The sequence below is a fragment of the Desmodus rotundus genome, chromosome 2, assembly GCF_022682495.2.
Source record: "Desmodus rotundus isolate HL8 chromosome 2, HLdesRot8A.1, whole genome shotgun sequence".
Taxonomy (NCBI): Eukaryota; Metazoa; Chordata; class Mammalia; order Chiroptera; family Phyllostomidae; genus Desmodus; species Desmodus rotundus.
Window position 1 is genome coordinate 162,294,782 of NC_071388.1, and position 21,728 is coordinate 162,316,509.

Below are 21,728 nucleotides of genomic sequence, written 5' to 3' on the forward strand. Positions count from 1 at the left end.
CAGAATAAACTTTTCTACTTTAAAGGGAACTATATGATTATGGCGTGTTACTTGTTACATTACTGATCCCCTTTTAGCTTTCCAAATTTCTTTCAAAGATAATTCTCATAATATTTGCTTGATTCTATCACTAAATTATATTTCTCTGGGGTATTTTCAAGAATTGTGTACCAGAATTTGAGTGTTTTATAACAAGAATCAGCAGTGTTACTAAAACCTGATGAAATTCATTTAAAAAAGTGATATTCCATAGAGCCTATATTCCTTAGTCTTAAATTCCTATTTCTTTAATCCATATAGTTGTATACATGTATAAGATAGATAAAAGTTGATGCAGAATACATTGGCTTGATTCTGAGCCACTGAATTAAATGTTCATATTAATGTTTTTCATTTCCTTATCTGCAAGAGGAAGAATTTATGGCCCTTTCATATTTCACAAGGTTATCAATCATATAAAATACTACCATTTACTTAATATCTATTAATTGTCAGGCAGTGAAGTAGGCACATTACATAAATTATTTTCAATCATCCTCATACCCCCAAAATAGGTATTATTCTTCCCATTTTACAAATGAAAAAACAGTCTCAGAGATCAGGTGACTTGCTCAAGACTTCAGAGCTGAAATTTAAGCCCACTTCTGTAATCTCGAACACTCTGGTCACTATACTGTGATGCTTCAGACTGTTAACAGAGAGGGTTTCTTAAAAATACCTACCAGATATAAGATTTAAAAATCATAAAGATGAATTATAAATTTAAATGTAATTTTATTAATTTTTCATAAACTGTACAGCTTGGAAATATTGGCCATATACACCATTTGTATATATTCCTCCTTTTCTCATAATACCTTGAATTCAATTTTTTTAATAATGGAGAATAGAGGTAAAAGAAAGACAGAAAATATAACCACACTGTAATACCCAATAATTACCAATCTGGGTCAAAGTTTTTTCCCAGTAAATCTTTTTAAGATTTTATTTATTTATTTTTTAGAGAAGGGAAGGGAGGAAGAGGGAGAAACATCAGTGTGTGGTTGCTTCTCACACACCTCCCACTGGGGACCTGGCCCACAACCCAGGCATGTGCCCTGACTGGGAATCAAACAGGCAATCCTTTGGTTCACAGACCAATACTCAACCACTGAGCTACACCAGCGAGGACCCCAGTAAGTCTTTAATACACATTAAATCCAATGAACTACCAGTAACAAACTGCTTATTCTCACAAAACTTATGTATCTCTCAAAATTAAAAATTACAAATGTATTATGGTTTTCCTGAATCAGAGAAACCAAATCTCTGATTAGAATCTCTAATTGTCACTACTGCTCTGAATTCAAAAGGTAACAAATCCCCATAAAAGCATCAGAATTTTCCCTCAGCAATATCTATAGATTAATTGTATTGTGAGCTCTTCCTACTAAGATTTTTCAGGTAGCTAAGTCATTCACCAACATTCTGTCTGAAGAAGTCTAGATTTTTAACAAAAAGAGGACTGGGGCAGGCGAGGCAGCAGCTGGCAGACGTGATTTCCCACATTAGCATTCAGATAAGCTGGGAGAAACAACTGGGGAGCTAGACAAAGCACGTAAACCAGGGTTCCAGTGTGGGGGAAATAAAGCCTCAAAACCTCTGGCTGTGAAAACCTGTGGGGATTGGGGGGGGGGAGAAACTCTCTGCCTCACAGGAGAGTTTGTTGGAGAGACCCACAGTGTCCTAGAAAGTACACAAACCCACCCAACCCAGGAATCAGCACCTGAAAGGGCACAATCCGCTTGTGGGAAAGTGGGGAAGTGATAGAAAGTGGGCAAGAGCCAAGCAAAAGAGCAAGTGGTACTGTTCCCTCTGACCTCTCCCCCATATACAGTGCCACAATGCAGTAATGAGGGTTGCCCCGCCCTGAGGAGTACCTAAGGCTTCACCGTTACAATGTAACAGGTGCGCTAGGACAAAGAAACATGGCCCAAATGAAAGAACAGATCTAAACTCCAGAAGAAGAGCTAAGTGATGAGGAAATAGACAATATATGAGATGCAGAGTTCAAAACACTGGTAATCAGGATGCTCACAGAAATTACTGAATTCAGTCACAAAATGCAGGAAGAAATGATGGCAATAGAAAGTGAAATAAAGGAAAATATACAGGGAACCAACAGTGACAGGAAGGAAACCGGGACTCAGATCAATGATTTGGAACAAAAGGAAGAAATAAACATCCAACCAGAACAGGATGAAGAAACAAGAATTCAAATAAATGAGGAGAGGCTGAGGAACCTCTGGGACAACTTTAAGCATTCCAATATCCAAAACACTGGGATGCCAGGAGAAGAGGAAGAGCAAGAAATTGAAACCTTACTTGAAAAAATAATGAAGGAAAACTTCCCTAATTTGGCAAAAAAAAAAAGAAATAGACATGCAAGTCCAGGATGCTCAGAGAGTCCCAAAGAAATTGGATCTGAGAAGAAATACACCGAGACACATGATAATTAAGTTACCCAAGATTAAAGATAAAAAGAGAATCTTAAAAGCAGCAAGAGGAAAGGAGAGAATTACCTACAAAGGATTGCCCATAAGACTATCAGCTGATTTCTCAAAAGAAACCTTGCAGGCAAGAAGGGGCTGGAAAGAAGTATTCCAAGTCATGAAAGGCAAGGACCTACATCCAAAATTACTCTATCCAGCAAAGCTATCATTTACAATGGAAGGGCAGATAAAATGCTTCCCAGATAAGGTCAAGTTAAAGGACTTCATCCTCACTAAGCCCTTATTATATGAAATGTTAAAGGGACTTATCTAAGAAAAAGAAGATCAAAACTATTAACATTAAAATGACAACAAACTCACGACTATCAATATCTGAACCTAAAAAACAAAAACAAAAACTAAGCCAACAACTATAACAGGAACAGAATCACAGAAATGGAGAACACATGGAGAGTTATCAATGGAGAGGGTGAGGGGGAGAATGGGGAGAAAGGGCACAGGGAATAAGAAGCATAATTGGTAGGCCTAAAATAGACAGGAGGAGGTTAAGAATAGTATAGGAAATGGAGAAGCTAAAGAACTCATATATACAACCCATGGATATGAACTAAGGGTGAGGAGCAATGCTGGGGCGTGGGGGGATGGTGCAAGGCAGAGGGGGGAAAAGGGGAGAAAAATATGGGACACCTGTAATAGCATAATCAATAAAATATACTCAAAAAAAATTTTTAAGTAAATGTAAAAAAAAAAAATTACTGCCAGATCACCTTTATTTTCCTTAACAAAATACACACAAGGGCACAAAATTCACTTATAATATCATCATTATTTTACAAGTATAAATAATGCTCAGAATTCAAGTACAGTCAAGGGCAGAAATATTTCCTATATGTTATATGTAAACATAAGCTAGTTATATACATTATGTGCCTTTGGCCCAGCTGCAAAATAAGAGACGTCAAAAAGAAACACTGCACTTGACTCTTCAATTGCATTTTTACCAAGAATTCGTACCAATGCCTAGTTTATAGTTAAAACTGTCATACTGCTTAATGTAAATGCCTAAATAGACATTTTTCCCCCCTGGCAAATATCTTGAGAGTAAAAATTCTATCAATTTTTAATGGTGAAGTATTAAAAATCTTAATTGTGTTTCATTCCTTAAAACAAACACTATTAGAACTTATTCCTAACTAAAGTTCTTCCTATGTCAAAATGGATATTATTTACAGGTCTCGCATATAGAAAACAAGAATGCTATCAGGTTTGTTTACTTTTAGAGTGGAAAAAATTTCCAATAGCTGTCTAAACAGTGTGGGTCTTTGCACATTCAAAAGGATCTTACTTCACTGATATCACTTGCTTTTAGTTTTAATATTTAGTAGATATAACTCCAACATATTGAAATAGCTAGGCAATCTGAATTCAAATGATGTCAAGCATATCCTCAGAGAAAAAAAAAAACACCCCTAAAAAGCAGTAACTGACATCAACAAAACTACAAATATCCAGTTGAAGGCACGTGGAAGCATTTACTACATTGTCATCAAAGATTCTCCACTTAGTTCAGGATTAGGAATAGAATCAGCTCTGGGAACTGTTGATTTGGCTTCATTCATTAAAGTTTCCTCATTCTCAGTCTCTTCTTGGTTCTGCTCTGGTTCCTCTGTGCCAGGTGCTTTTTCAATCCCTTCGTCTGTCTGCTCTGTATCTGTTACTTTGTCCTCTGTCTGCTCTGCAGTGTTATCAGAAACATCTTGTTCTTCTACAGATTCTGAAAAGACAAAGAGTCAAGACTTCAGAAATACCCAAATGTTAAATTGCTAAAAAATACAAGCACAAGCACACACACATGGACTAAGAAACAGTATAATCTAAATTCTTTTTAAATCTTTTTAAAAAATCTTTTAAAATACATACTTAACTTCTTATAGCATATTATATATGAATTGGTATGGATGAAGGAAAAAAACAATTTGAGGGAAACAAACCCATAACATACTTTTATCTAATACTCATTTTCATAAAACTTAGGAACTTTCATAATAGTCAGGAATTTTCCTAAAGACTTATTTGAAAGCTGAAGGTCAAATCAAACAATGTGCCAACACAATTATGTGCTATAAGACAACAGCCCGGCAAACATAGCAAATGTATTAATTCTCAGATTCTGTTTCCTGAAGGAACTGTCTCCCTTGTGCCCAGGCAACCCTGCGGGCAATGCGTAAGTATGTACCTTTGCGTGTATATAGGCAGTGCTACTCCCCACACTGATTTACATCTCTATTATCCAAGGACTTAGAAGTAAGTCAGGATCCACCTGTCCCAAAGGCATGGCAAGTCTCCCCTCTCCCCTCTGTGCACCACAAATCCTCAGCATTTAAACCTCTGGGTCAGAATATGCTTCGTATCTATAATGATAGGGAAGGAAAGAGAAGGGTATTTTGTCCCTGTCTCTATTACAGAAACTAATTAAAGGTCTTGGTCCCTTATCTGAAAATTTGTTCCCTTTAAACTCTTGAGTTCAATTAAATTCAAATCCCTTAATAATAATTTAATAACAATAACAATTTTATTAAAGTCCCTATAATTCTTTAAAGTTTAAAAATGGGGGAGGGAATGACAGGAACAGTTTTGTTTTTATAATAAATAGCAACTAATATTCTTGCTAGCAAAAATATGGTTAAACCACATCAGCTAAACAAATAAGCATATTTACCCTCATAGAAGATCCCGTATGATATAGTTACTACAAGTGTTACTGATTCAAAATTTCTGGAAGAAAGGCCAGTCTACATTAGTAAAAAGTCCTAGTTCACTTACTGGTGTAGTACAATGTATGTGTGTGTGCATGTATGTTTTGCTAAATGAATTTAATTAATTAATAATTAAGTTTCACAAAGAAATCATGTGCTATACACTCACGTTAATGTGGAAGTTCTATAAATTCATGGTTTTACCCTACCAGTTTTAATAAATACAAATCATATCTCACACACTCTGTGCCAAAACTAAAAATATTGTAAAAGAATTATTTCTATAAACAGATATTTTAGACTCTAGTTTATAGAATTAACTACAAAATTTTTTCCAATTTTTACATATAGGATAAAGGGCCAAAATTATAGTGAGGAACATCCAAGTTAATGAGGTTTTACTATATGAAAATTTCACATAATCACAAAAAGTATTAAGGAGTGGTTCTCAAGTCATATTGTGCCAAATGTCACAAAAAATGATATTTTTACCTTAAAGGAACTTAAAATGGCATTGCTCTAACACTTCAAATCTTACAAAAGTCCAAGGTAAAAAGCAATAAATTATTTGAGTTTGTTATTTGAATGTTCCAGTGCACAAAGGAAAAACAGAAACTGCAAATGAAATTCTGTGCATATGTAGATCATTTCTGCTATGTGGGCACGTGAGTGCTTCAGTAGAAACTTCAGGAGTTACCAGCCATCTGTAATTCTACCCTCAAAGAATTTATCCAGGATAGAATTTTAAGTCCAGGATAGAATATTAAGTCATGGTTTTCCAAAACTCTGGCCATAGAGCAATACTTACTTGCCAAGAACCTTACAATTTGTTATAATTTAGTAACCCTTCTGAAACAAACCAATAAAGCCACACAAAACGAAAAAATAAAGAGCTCAGAATACACCACTCAACTCACCAGTAAACGTGTTAAGTGAACATAGACGGGCCCACATAGTTTGTTATACTGTCTGACAGACTGCCTCAGTACTAAACAGCAGTGGTTTCGAAGTTCATGGTTTATCATATTAAAGCTCTGTGATATAACTATTTTCAGAAATACATCACTACTCGAATTCATTTGATTTTAAAATTCTTGGATTTTAAAAATGCCGTTGTTTTAACACAAAGAGTAGAATTACCATACTTAAATTGTTAAAAGTCTATAAAGGTGAATTCTAAGAAATACCACTTGCTGTCATAATTAGAAAATGGAATTATGTTTTCTACAAAGTTTGATCATCAAAACTGTATTGTATTTCAGAGAAGATATGGAAAACCAAAAATTGGTAAAATGATAGGTATGGCTTAAACATAATCAAAAAGCCTGTTAATGACTACTTCTCTTTTCCCAGGTTAATTTGCAGAAAAGTAATTTTAATGGCAGTAACACTACAAAAAACTAGGATGTGCCGTGATGCCTGTAATGCAGACATTGGCCAGTCTAAATGACACAGATATTCACTGTCTGAACGCCAACGCTGTTTTGTGACAAGTCACCCAAACAAGATGTAGGTGAACTAGGTGTGCAAGAACAGAGAAATACTTACCAGTTTAATAACTAAACCACAGAGCTTTAGAATATCATTACGTGTATTCTAAAGATACCTTATTTCTATGGGAAAGTATCATGTGCCTGGTCTAATAAAAACAATAAATTTTTTCTGGGAAGTTGTAATTTAAAATAATTTGGTGGTAATAAATACACTACAGAAGATGTCAACATGTGGGGATAAAATAGTAAAAGAGAAATCAGCCTTTGGAGTCACACCAGTTTAGACTAAAATTCAAACAAAGTTATCTCAATGATCTAATTCCATCTGTAAGAAAATTTTGAAAATCAACTTTGGCATCTGTAATGCCAAGAAGACAATACACTGCAATGTGATAAAACAAAAATGACCCATGAAATTCGTTCCATTCCCCTCTCCTACCCCTCCTAATAACCTTATGAGAGAAACCTTTTCCACCAAACTGGCTTCTAGTTGTTTGGGAAAAGCCGCAACTCAACGAGACAACTCAGAATCATATAACTGAGTGTAATTGTAAATACCATTGCCTCACTTAAAGCTATACACATGCAAAACCATGTAAGAACATCAACTTGCCTTTAGGATTTTAGTTGAGCTTTAGAGAGAATAATTTTCTAAGAAAATTAAATAACAATCTGGCTAAACAATTTCACCTATTTCTAAAGGAAATACATAATTTCCAAAGGAAAATACATGATTCTATTTAGATTATGCTTTTGAAAACTCTCCATATTTTGGTGAATGCATTTAGATTCTTTATATTTATCTCTTTATACAATAACCAAAAAGAATCTGCCTAGCTAACACATCAGTATTTACTATAGACTATAAAACCTGCTCAAAGGAAATTTGTTAAATTAAAATAGAAAATTTGTCTTTGAACTTACAAAAGTTATTACAAGATTTTTCTGTCTTAAGGAAAATGGCCAAATTATTTTAAGGAACGAGACACGGATTTCATCTCAAAATCAGCTCAGTGGATCAATGAATAAACTTCAATTAAATAAAAAGCACCTGTGAGAAATAGCTCATATTCAATGTAGAGAATTCTATTTACCATTTGTGAACAAATCCATTAGATGAGTAAGAATGTGTCAATTAAGCAATGATAGAAAACTATTCAGTGAAGGTGATTTAGGAAAGGGAATCCCAAGGCCAAAATTCTCTATGTCTAAAGCATGCATAAACACACTACAGTTAAGTTTACATCTTGAGGAAACTTTACATAATTAAATATAAAGGTATAAGCTTTTTAGGTCAGGTAAATATACAGAATGCAACAAAATTTACATTATCAAATAGTTCAATATGCTAGAGCGTCATAACAACCAATACTACAAACAGAATTTTCCCTAGTTCAACATAATCTAGTGGTAATAAAAGAAAGGAAGAGCAGAGATCAGATAACCAAGACAAATTTCACCTTATGTAAATTATACTTGTTATTTTTGATGGTATTGATTAGATCCCATGAAGTTTATTATTAGCAAGTTATTTCCAGTTGAATAAAAGCTACTTTCTTTTTTTATTTACTCTTTATTGTATTTTTTTCTATTACCATTTACTCCCTTTATACCACCTCCCCCAAAAGCTACTTTCTCCTCAAATAATGACATAAAATCTAGACAAATACAACTGAGCAATGAAAATATTAACATTTTTCAAACAGGCTAGTCTAAAATCACTATACTAGTATACTAACAATGTAGAAACTTCATACTCTCTTACCACGTCGAACAAAAAAAATGCTATATATCAGGTATTTTGGAATGTATATATATTTTTTAAACAAAAGGCAAAACCGATAAACAACTTTGATGTGGCCTAGCAGAGACTCAGGTATCACTGTACGATTCATTTAACCATAAAAGAAACAGAGCAACCTAAAAGCAGTTCATTACTTGACATCCCATATCTAGTACACTCTTAGATAAAAATAGAATCCATAGTCCTAATTTCTTGTGTTTCTCTAATACTCTATTACCAAAGCATTTTCTATACACAATTCCAGAAAAAATTCTAGGAATTCAAATGAGCAATTAATGGGGGAAGTTTCTTCTGGGTCTCCTCCTTTGATGAGAACTTTCCAAGAGTTCGTATGTTGTTCTAAAGAGTGATCCAAAAATTTCAAAAGCCTTGTAACTCATCCTAAATGCAAAATCTTCCAGCAGCAGAATCAAGACAAAACTTAGCTTCTGAGTCTCACATCAGAGATTTTTTTTTTAAGTGTCTTCTATTAACTCTAGATTATTCACATAAATGGTTTTAGAATATTTGTTGAAAGTAAAATTCAGATGGAAGAAAGTTACCTTTTCTTTCCATCGGTAAAGTCAATAACCTATTTTATAGTTTTTGCTGCTATCAAGGAGCTATTTCAATACTTAAAAATATAAAAATTATAGCAGGAAAGATTTTTTTCAGACATCAAGTTTCTTACAGCAAGAATGTAGAAATCAGAACTCTAAACCCTCAATTACATTGGCTGTCAGCACAGAGAATAGATGATAGAGAGGATATGATCTTACTTAACAGTTCAATTTAATCATAAAGATATGTGTCTCCAGTGTTCAAAACAAATGCAGCTTCTCTGTTCATCAGAAATACTTCCAGTCGTTTACTAAAGGAATCCAGCTTGGAACTCATAACTGTATATCATACTGTTGAGTTAGGAGTCTTGGGAAAAAGTTCAGTCTTCTGGAAAGCCAAACAAGTAAAGGGTGCTCGTAGCCATTTTAATGAGTCCAAGGAGAAGTATGAAAAAGTTACTACTCTAAAGACCATTTCAACCAAATAGAACTGTTGCTTCAGTTTCTAGCACTATGAAGTTATCAGACACTGCCTCAAATTTTGTCTTCATTATTAGTATTACCTTATTAGGGGTGACTATGAGCCAGTTAGACTTCATTCCGGAGATTTCAGAGAGAAAATGAGACATCTGAGGTACTGCTCCTCCTAGATTAGAGGAGAAGGAGAGATATAGCTGGGTGTTGTTTGCTAATTATCCGTCTTGACCTTAGCAGAAGATAGAAAGCATTGGACTCATTAGCAAGATTTGTATTTTGTTGGCTGATGTTTCTTTTCCTTTTTGTCCCAACTATATTGGCTTTTGAATATTCATTTTAGCTTTCATAAGCAAGATTACTCATGGAAAGGACTTCAATTTTTCCTCTAGGCATCTTCAGTAAGAAATTCTTTCATTTTGCAGTTCCAAGGGGCTGCAATGGCCAGGTAGGTAATTTGCATGTGATAGCATGCAGCTCAGAGCGTGACTCAGCAACAGAAAAAATCTGGTATTGTGTTTGGAGTTGATAGTTGAGGTTGCAGACTTGGAGGAGATGAAGACATTGATTCACTTTTGGAAGCATACAGGCCTCTTGTCATGGCTACCTGTATTTAAATTCATTCTGGTATTTGTTAGTAGGCCAAAAGCCAAGCCCATCAACACACGTATTATAGGTTCATTCTTCAAAGTTAAAAAAAAAAAAATACACAAATTTTCGTAACAAACTTCTGATATATGAAAATTCACTATCTCATATTAGTCTTGGTTAAAGCAATTTTGCTCTATGCAATGCTTTTATAAAGAAATCAAATACATAAAGGATGATTCCTAGAAATTAAAAGGATGAATATTAATTGCTAAATAATGTGAATTAAACTTCCAATATAAAGGTTTTTTCCTATACCAGGTATAGCACCAAAATATCATGGCCTGCGCCATAATTTTAGCAATCTTTATAATTCACCTCACCTCATATTAACAGCAAGAAATTGCTGGCAATTATTAGTCTGATCTTCCAACTCATCTTCTCCATTTTTTAATGAAACTTCCTCAAGAATTCCTAAAATAGAATTGCCAGTGAGGTCTAAAACCCAATGAATTTTGATAAAATCTTTTTCTCTAAAATAAGGTTGTTTACATCAAGGCATACATCAGCAATGTTAGTCTCATGGACCAAGACAAATTATTTGTGTCAAAGGAACACCAGTCTTATGAACATAGTCATCTCAAGGATGCAAGGATGACTTTCCAATTCCAAAGATTCCTGCTTCTGATAACTTCTACTAATGCAATTTTTCATAATTCTTATAAACTGCTTTATTTAAATAAATTGAAAACAATGATTCCATAATAACATTACTAGTCAGTTCTCCCAACAGTTATTAGAAGAGGTCACTCCATAAACAATGTTTACCTAGCTATTACTGAATGTTGCTTAACAAGATATAAACTGTATTTTAAAACTAAAACACATCAAACCAATCAGATAGGAGGCTACCATATCATAGCAATAGCTCATATTTGCATGCTGCAAAATCTGATAAACCCATTTTTACTTAAAAGCATTATGTTGTTATTGTTAAATAGCAAACATTATTAAGACATAAAACTTTTTAGTTAACACATTCATACCTTCACTGCTCTGATTCTCTGATGAAATCACACTTCCTGAGGGCAAAGGACCAACTGAACTTGAGACTTCCACGGCCTGCCTCTTCTCAAAACTAAACTCTGGAAGTCTTGGAGCCTGGGGTCTGGTTTTTCTTGCAGGATTCAAGAAAAAACAGTAGGCACATCGGAAAGCTGCAGAGAATTTTTAAAAAATAAACAAAACTATAAACCGAAGAAAACTCAAGGACTAATCAGATAACTCTCAAAATTACTTTTGCATATAGTCAAAGAACGCTTCAAGAGTTATTTATCCCTTGTGAAATTACATATGGTTTTAGTAATATTATTGCAGGTATTCTAACCAAAGCTAATTTTAAAGCATACTTTCTTTCTCTTTTCTTTAAAGCATATTTTCTAAGTATTATTAGAATATTAATTTTAAAACAGAAAAGACAAGTTACACAGCAGGTTAACTAATAACATTGAGACAATATTAACAATGACCCAAATGTATTACAGAAATTACATTTCTAGTCACCAGAACCATTAGCTATTTTTAAACCCAGAACCTCACTCACGTGCCCAAGAAAATGTAGTACATCATATTTGAGAAGCATAATTAATTTAGCACAATATTTTTTAATAGTGGCTATACATGAGAATCATCTAAGGAGCTTCAAAACCATGCTGATGCCCAGAACCCCACCCCAGATCAAGTAGAGCAGACTTTTTGTACGTGGGCCCTGGACATCATAATTTTAAAAAGCTATGCAGGTGATTCCGATGTACAGGTGAAGTTTGAGAACAGCTGGCCTAGAGGTTGTACATTGTTAAGAAAAATATGAGCTGTCTTTCCTGCTTCATTCTATGTTCTAAAATAAGGACAATACGCCTGAACAATATATACAGAGAGAGTACCAAAAATAAAATGATATTACATGGGGATTGGCATATAATGAAATACTTGAGAGTAAAATATTTAAAATAAATGCCCAATAATTCTTACCAATGTATTCAAATTCTTCTTTCAAAGCCATGCCATTATGAGAGAAACACTGCTGACATATAAGGGCATACCTATAGCAAATGGAAAAATAAACAGACGAATGGCAAATGCAAACAAAGCCCATGGGAGAGGCTACTTTAGCCATCACAGCTAATTTATATTTTAACGTAGCTAGATATGTCATAACTGATTAGATGTTCTTAGTTAACAATAAATAATACTCTCTAAACATAGCAATAGCCAAAATTTTAACCATTTTAAAATATAATATACAACATATTAAAAATAAACTAAGCAACAGTCAAATTAATATATCCTTATTAAGTTAGCAGAAACATTTTGTAATAGAACCCTTAAATTTCAGTGTTTCCTAAAGTATATTCCTGGGGATGACAGACCCCAAGTATGTGGCCAGATAAGATTGAACCTCTTAGAGATTCACAGTGAGAAGTCTTGTAGTAAAGAAATTAATTTTGTTTAGTTCAGTCCAAAGGTTAATATCTGTACATTATAATTCCTGTATCTATCCCAGTTACACTTAAACATCTTCCTCGTTTTCTATTTATTGAGTCATTCTATTCTCTGTGTATGTACTTAACAAAATATTTGGCCCTATTAGAAGACATTCTGTTTTGAATAACATGCAATTTATCCTAATTTTAAATTCTATTCCCTTATTAAATTGATAATATTAACCAATAACTTTGTCAAATATCTAGTTGACTATTCTAAGAATTTTTTACCATGACAATTGCTCCACTCACATCATACCTATCTTCCTATAAGTACTGTAAGGGTCAAATAAGATAATAACTGGAAGAGTATTTTGAGACCTGTAAGTGCCTAATGCATGTTAAATTGTCCTCACTGTTATTAAAATTATCACCATCACCAAGTCCAGGACTGACATCTATAAAATGCCATTTCTTACAACCTACCAGGTTTTCACTATCTGTGTATTCTTCAAATTTAGATGTTTTAGTGAAATGAATCAATTTCTCTAAAAATAACCTTAGGGTAAGATTATAATATATAGGGTTACAATATATTATAATGTTTCAAATGTAGACTTTCTATATTTTATCTAGATACTCTGTCCAAACTCCTACTGAAAAAAACAACTGAATATGTACTCTTTTGTAAGGCTATAAAATATTACTCCATTATGTTTTAAAATAGGGAAACAGGAGCCACAAAACTACAGAAATCCAGTGTGTGCACACCCAACATATACACCATGCCCAATAAACTTTTTCTTCACTTGCATATATTTGCCACCCTGGTAAACATTACCTGTTTTGTGGACCATCACCAACTAAATATTCAACAATTCTATCCAAAGCACCTCGTTCTCGGGGGAGAATGGGTCTTGCTAAAGGTGGACCCGGAGGATGAAGACCTAGTAAAAAGTAAATACATAAAAATGTATAAGCATGATTCAGTTACCAAGAACTACCCATGCTTGTCAGAACTTAAATGATTTTAACAAAACAAAAGTAATATTGATTCTTATAAATCTTTATAGAGGATTCAAATTTTCATTAAAAAGGCTGTACTACAAAAAAAATGTTTAAATATGTGTTATATCAGAGCCACCAACATAATCTATTAAGACATGAAGCTATGTGAGGTTCTGTATAAACTAATTGTTAAAATGACCAGACTTTTAAAAGTTTATGTAAGAATAAATTAGGGAATTCCACTTTGAACCATAATCGAATCAGAGGGGTCATAATTTACCTTACCACCTAAAACAACTAAAATACTTTGCAAAACACGATGCAACAATTTCAAAGACATTGGGTATCAGGCAATGGAGGATAAAAATCTCTGAGAGACAAAAGGCAAATAAGATGAGCCACAGAACTGCTCCAGCTGGCTGCCTGGAAAGAATTCCCAGGCAACAGCTCAGGGAGGGTAAACCCAGGTGAAGTGAATCCGAGTCCCTGAGATGAGGAGATAAAGCTGGAACTCTGGAGGAGCCAAGAGGCTTGACTTCACAGGAAAGGTAGAAGAGAATGCACAGAGCCGGGAAATCAAAGGTCTGCACACTATTCAACAGAGTACTGATCCACGCATGCATATGAGGAAACTACCTGAGGGCAGAGAAAGAACTGACCCAAAATATTAAAGGCAACAGAAGCTTACATGGAACAAAATATTGAACATTTTCACCGGCCAGCGTGGAAAACTTCACAACTCACAGGTCACTGGGTAAGTATTAAGGAGTTTTATATAGGAATATAAAAATATCCTGCATCCAATAAGGTAAAACTCATGTCTGGCATCAGATCAAAAATTACTAAACTTCCAAATATTCAGAAAAATCCAACCCATTATGAGAGAAAACAATAAAAAATGACCCCAAAATGACAGAGATAATAGAATTAGTAGACAAATACATTAAAACACTTATGACTATATTCCATATGCTTGAGAATCTAAACAAAATATGAAATGTTGAGAGACACAGAAAAAATTTAAAAGACCCAAACTACTTCTGCAGATGAAAACTAGTGCCTAGCATGAAAAATCCACAGATGGGATAAATAGCAATTTAGACGTTACAGAAAAAAATAACAGTAAATGTCAAGATAGAGCAATTGAAACCATACAAAATGAAACATAAAGACTAAAAATATTTTTAAATGAAAAAAATCATCAGCGACTTGTAGAACCTAATATACATATGACTGGAGTCCAGAAGAGAGAGAAGGAAAAGAAAACAATATTTAAAGAAATAATACACAAAAATTTTCCAAATTTGATGAAGAATATAAACTCACATATCCAAAAGTATCAAAAGTTAAGCAAAAGAAACATAATTTTACAAAGGGCACAGTATATTCAAATTGCTTAAAACTAGTGAGAAAGAGAAAATCGTAAATGCAGTGAGAAAAAGATATGTACAGAGAAACAGAGACGGTAATGACAGCACATTTCTCATCAGAAAAATAAGCGAGACAATGAAACAGTGTGTTTGAAGTTCTGGGGGAAAATGATCAAATTAGAATTCCATATTAGTGAAGAAATATTTAAAAAATAAAGGCAAAAATGGAGGCTCTTTCAGACATACAATCTGAAACAATTCATCCCTAGCATTACATGACTAGAAATGTTAAAAGACATCCTTCAAGGAGAAGGAAAAGACATCAGATGAACAGCTGATCTTTTCGCCAAGGAAGAAGGGTTACCAGAAATGGTTACCGTGTGGGTAAATATAGAAAACTTCTATTATTTAAATCTTTTAAAAGATAGTTTATGGTTTAAAGAAAAAATAATTTGTTGTAGGGTTTATAACATATGTAGAAGCGAAATATATAGTAACAACAGTACAAAGGCCAGGAGGGGAGAAATGTAAATATACTGTTGTTAGATTCTTAAACTGTATGTGAATTGGTACCCTATCACTTGTAGATAAATTGTGATAAACAAAGATATATAATGTAAGCACCAAAGCACTCACTAAAATTACACAAAAAAGCAATATAGCTAATAAGGCAACAAACATTATAAAATAGAATCATAAAAAAATATTCACTCCAAAAGAAAGCAGCATATGAGAAGGTAACAGAAAAGACAAACAGGGAAAAAAAAGCACAATAGAATATTTAAACACAGACCTATGCATACCAATCATTGCATTAAATGTATATGTCCTGAAATCCTCATTATGAGGCAAAGATTGCCAGAATGAGTAAGAAAGCAAGACCAAATATATGCTTACCAAAATATATATATATAAATCAAACAAATTAAAAGTATATGATAGAAAACACACATATACAAATATGCTAACAACCACTAATCAAAAGAAATGTGTAGTAGCTGTATTGATATCAAACAGAGTAGATTTTAGAGCAATGTATATTGTCAGAGATAAAAAAAGTAATTTCATGACAAAGAAGTCAATTTATCAAGAGGGCATAGCAATTCTAAATATATATGTGCATCCTAACAGAGCTTTAAAATACCTAAAGCCAAAACTAATAGAACTACAAAAAGAAATAAATACACACTTGTAGCCGAAGATTTAAACAGCCTTCTCTCAACAGCTGACAGAATAAACAGACTGCAAATCATTAATAATAGTGTTGATATAGAACAGTACCACTACCAACTCGACCTCATTGACATTTACAGCCACTCTAACCAACAGGAACAGCACTTAGTAATGCATTGCTTAGTAATGGAAATAGGTTCTGAAAAATGCTTCATTAGGTGATTTTGTCATTGTACAAATATCATACAATGCACTCACACAAACCTATACAGTAAATAGCCTACTACACACCTAAGCTATATGGTACAATGTGGCCTATTGCTACTAAGCTACAAACCTCTACAGCATGTTACTGTACTGAATACTGTAGGCAATTGTAACCCAATGGTAAGTATCTGTGCGTCCAAACACAGAAAAAGTGCAAGAAAAATACAGTGTAAAAGATAAAAAATGGTATACCTGTATAGGGCACTCACTATGAATGGAGATAACAGGACTGGAAGTTGCTTCAGGTGAGTCAGTGAGTGGTGAGTGAATGTGAAGGCCTGAGACATTACTGTAGACTCTATAAACACTGCTCCACAAGCCCTCCCCCTGCTTCCTTCCAACAGGGTCAGAAATAGACCACCGAAGCTGTCAATGCTGCTCCACAAAACAGGGCAGTGGGCCATAGTGACTGGAAACATTGAGGAGAAATTGGCTGGGGAAGGAACAGATGGCCATGACAGCGACGGTCAGGAGGGAGGGGAAGGTGGCCTGAAGATCAGTAGGAGTAAGAAATTAACATGGAGAGATAAAGGGACATAAAGGATGGTCATGGCAGCGTGGTTTTGGCTATTGCATGTTGGAGCAGTGGTCAGATTAATGAACTTTGTGGTATTAAAAAAACAATGTTTAACATGGAGAGGGTGCAGAATTGAGGACTCAATATTTTCACTTTGGTAATTTATTTTTGGTTCCATTGACCCCATCTGACACAAAGAGCTCTCTCTGGCACTGAAATGATAAAAGAAATAAAACTTATCTATGCTTTACATCATTACAACCTGAAAATATTTCCATAGGACAGGGAGGCTCCACGCTACCACATAAGCTTTTCCTAAAGTGGCAGCAGCACTTAATACTTCTTAAGATGGCTCCTGTGGACCTGTGTCTTTGTACAGGATCTTAGTTCCTCAACAAAGGATTTACAGCAACATTCTGTGAAAACTATCAAGCTAGATCTGGGAGTGCTATGGTGCCCTCTGAATATATTATGCTGGGGGAACCAGCTCCTCTGGGCTGAAACAGATCAGTGGCTGACGGATTGGGATGTAACCTGTGTACTCAAAATTGAGGTTCTGAGAGTAAGATGGAATCTGTTGCCAAGCCCAGCAGATATTGTTCCTGTCAAAGAAAAACATTCCTCCTGAACCACACAGCCTTCCATTCCTTACAGGAAATTCATCTCCATTATAACCTTATGAGACCATTATCATACATGTGGTCCATCATTCACCAAAATATCATTATGTGGCACGTGACTATATTCTTTTCAAATGAACATAAAAGAGATGATATTCTGAGACAAAAAACAAGTCTCAAAACATTTAAGAAGAATTCAAATCATACAAAGTATATTTTCTGGCTACAATAGAATTAAATTAAAAATCAGCAACAGAAAGACATAGGAAAAATCTCCAAATATTTAGAGATGAAATACCATATTTTGCTGTGCATAATGTGCACTTTTTGCCCAGATTTTTGAGGGAAAAATAAGGGTGCACATTATACATGGGTAGTACCTGAAATACCTTGTATCTGTCCTTGTGTTTTGTAATCATTTGTCACATAAAATTTCCTGTACTATATGTTCAAAAAATGCTAAAATCCTTGTATAATACCAAAAAAAGTATCTAAATATAAATAAATAAATAAATAAATAAATAAATTTAAAAATTAAAACAAAACTTTTCTTTCCTGAAAGTTTGGTCCCAAAACGTGGGTATGCATTATACATGGGAGCACATTATACACAGCAAAATATGGTAATATGCATCTAAATAATAAGGGAAATTACAAAGTATTTTTAAACAAATAAAAAATTTTAAAAACATATCAAATTATGACATGTAGCTAAAATAGTAATTAGAGGAAATTTTATAACTATACTTTCCTATAACTATAGGCATAGGAAATACCTGTAACACTAAACACCTACAAAAGAAGATAGGCCTAAAAACCATGATTTCAGCTTCCACCTTAAGAAACTAAAAGCAAAGAGCAAATAAAACCCAATGTAAACAGAACAAAAGAAATAACAATTATCAAAGAGAAAACAAATAAAAAATATAAAAATAATAGAGAAAAACTAGTTCTTTGAGATCATAAAATTGGTAAACCCTTAGCCAGACTTATCAGAAAAAGAGAGAAGATACAAAATACTAATATCAAGAATAAGAGAAATGGCATAAATCCAAATTGTAAAGATATTAAAAATATAACAAGGTATATTATGAATAAATTTAAGCCAGATATCTTTACGATAGATGACACAGACAGACAGACTTGAAAGACTACAAAATTACCATAGCTAACTCAATAAGAAATAGATAACTATTCATTTGCTAAAATTTTGTTAAGAATTTTTTCATCTATGTTCATGAGGGATATTAGTCTGTCATTTTTCTTTTAAAAAAATTTAATTTTTAATTAAAATCTTCTACAAATAAAACATCAGGTCAAGATATTTCAACCTGTAAATTCTACCAGACATTTAAGAAAGAAGTATCAATTCTACCCAAACTTATCCATAAAATTGAAGACAAGGGAATACTTCTCATATAAGGCCAGAATTATTACACTGATACCAAAACCAGAAAAGCATTACAAGAAAAAAACTGCTATAGACTGATATCCCTAAAGAAAATTGATGTAAATACTTATAACAAAATTCTAGTAAACTGAACTCATCAATGTATATAAAAAACAAAACATCATGACCAAGTAAGATATATCCCAGGAGAGCAAGGTGGTTTAACATTACAAAATCAATCAATGTATTCCACTAAACAAACAGATGTTAAAAACACACACACAAAAGAAGAAACTAAAACCCCTATATAAGCATCTCAATAGATGTAGAAAAAGCATTTGACAAAATCCATAATCCATTACTAACAAAAACCTTCAGCTAACTAGAAATAGAAAGGTACTCCCTCAACCTGGGAAACACTATCTATAAAAAACACATAAACTATAGCTAACATTACGCTTTCCTCTTAAGATCAGCAGTAATGCAAGGATGTAAGCTCTCACCACTTCTATTCAACATTGTACTAAAAAGGTTCTAGCTAGTGTAATAAAGCAAAACAAAAAAAAGGAATCAAGATTAGAAAGAAAGAAGTTGAACTGTCTTTATTCACAGATAAACTTGATAGTCTATGTAGAAAATATCATGGAATCTATAAAAAACTATTAGAATTAAGTGACTTTAGCAAGAATATAGAATATGTAGTCAATATACATAAATCAATTGTATTTCTATATAAATAATGAACAATTGGACATAGTTTTTTAAAATACTACTTATAATGTGATAAAAAATATAAAATAATTAGATGTATACTTAACAAAAAAATGTGCAAAACCTATATACTGAACACTACAAAACACTGCTGAGAGAAACTAAGAATCTAAATAAATGGAGAAATATACTGTGTTCATGTAAATAAATTTGGTAATATCAGAAGAGAGGAATGGAGACCATCTCAGTGGATTTAGCTCTGGCCTACGAACCCAAATGTCACTAGTTGGATTCCCAGTCATGGCACATGCCTGGGTTGCAGGCCAGGCTCCCAGCTGGGGGCATACGAGAGGCAATTGATCATGATGTACCTCTCTCACAACAATGTTTCTCTCCCTCTCTCTCTCCCTTCCTACTCCTCTCTCTAAAAATAAATAAATAAAATATTTTTTTTAAAAAGGAGAGAGGAATGGAGAGTGGATAGTGGAAGAATAACCTGGAATTTAGTTAAAGATTTATGTCATATAAAAACAGTAACAAGTATAAAGAATTAGATATTCAAGCTTTATGAAGGGTAACTCTACAATCTCTCAAAAGTGAAAGTGAATTGTTTGCAGGAGATACTCTGGACTGAATGACAACACAGAAGAAGGCACTGAGAAGAAAATCGGAGGATAAAATAAATAAGATGTGATGTTTGCCTTTGTAAAACAAGGCAGGATGAACCAAGGAGTCAGATGTGCAGGGATGGAGATTTACATGAAGACCTCATAGAAGCCTTTGAAACAAAATGACTCCTTGTTGGAACAAGCCTTGCAACACAAGGATACAAGGTTTTCAAATTGGCTGACAAACACTTTAAAGCATTCAAGATAGGCTTTAGGGTAGGAACATTATATTAGTACTTTAAAAAATAAGAAAAGAGATTTACTTTGTAAATAATCACAAACCTAAAGGCAGCTACCAACTGAAAAAGGGCAAATGATGTCAAAAGTACAGCTCTTAGTAAATAAAATTAAGGTGCAAGAAAAAGTTCTTAGTATTACAAATCAAGTACATTTTTTTCTGATTTTATCAGATAAGATAGTTGTTTACGTCTATTAACAACATTCTATCATTATCATCAAAAAATAAACTTTAATGTAGACATTAAGTGTCATCTCTTATCATAAAATTTTCAACTTGAATAGGCAAGCATGCCAAATTAGACTTTGAAAGCATTTAAGCCAACTTAACTTTTGCTGGAATATTTTACTTCTACATGTTTAAAATTAAAATGTCCATAAAGGAATCTGAATATATAAAATAACAGATTTCATAAAAATACCTTAAAACTCTTACATCCTTAGTAAATTTTAAAATAACACATCTTCATATTCATGCTGTTAAGGATAACAGTAATTAATACAAACATCAAGAGCAATCATTGTAGGAATACTGGTCATTTTTATACAGCTTGGCAAATTATCAAGTACCTGCTGGTTATTAATTTTCAAACATATGGGAGCCCTGTGGTAATACACATTAAATTGATTGTCTTCCACAAATATGGCATAATGAAAAAATGAATTATTAATCTTCTCTATAAGAAATCACTTAACTCATTCATATTTTTGGCAATGTACAACTTAAATACAAAGTCTTTTATACAGAAACTAATAAAAAACATGAGTAAAATATGTTATATTGAAATGATCATAAAATTTAGGCCATTATTCCTTCTAATCTTATTCTTACATGTGCAATACACTTATTACTTTATTGAAGTTGCTAAACTTTTATTTCTTTAAAACTAGATTCACAAATGTATATAATACAGGCATTCTCACAAAAAAAATCATTTCATTAAACAACTAAGAACTTTACAAACAATGAGTATCTCAAATCGCTCAGATAGCAACTGAAAGATGATTAGTTTTCAATCAATTTATTTTTTCTCAATTTCACAAAACATATGGCTACTTTAAGGGACATCACCATATGTCAAGTTTAAAAGTATTTTTTCAATAATTGTTTTAAAAATTATGATTTGTATACATTTCA

At 33.2% G+C, this 21,728-nt stretch overlaps 1 protein-coding gene across 6 annotated transcripts in view; it reads right to left on the reverse strand.

The window, feature by feature from the left end:
• Nucleotides 1–971: 971 nt before the first annotated feature.
• Nucleotides 972–21,728, reverse strand: part of LNPK (lunapark, ER junction formation factor) — a 75,569-nt gene continuing 54,812 nt past the window's right edge. For 3 of the 6 annotated variants that reach the window (XM_024561533.4, XM_045196293.3, XM_024561535.4), the window contains 4 exons: nt 13,471–13,576; nt 12,178–12,248; nt 11,193–11,363; nt 972–4,266 (listed from right to left, as the gene is read on the reverse strand). In XM_024561533.4, coding sequence (XP_024417301.2) covers nt 4,028–4,266; nt 11,193–11,363; nt 12,178–12,248; nt 13,471–13,576 — 587 coding nt within the window. In that variant the 3' untranslated portion in view covers nt 972–4,027. Of the gene's footprint in view, nt 4,267–9,647; nt 9,731–10,529; nt 10,621–11,192; nt 11,364–12,177; nt 12,249–13,470; nt 13,577–21,728 lie in introns of all 6 variants that reach the window. The other 3 variants (XM_045196291.2, XM_045196292.3, XM_024561534.3) reach the window with 3 other exon arrangements.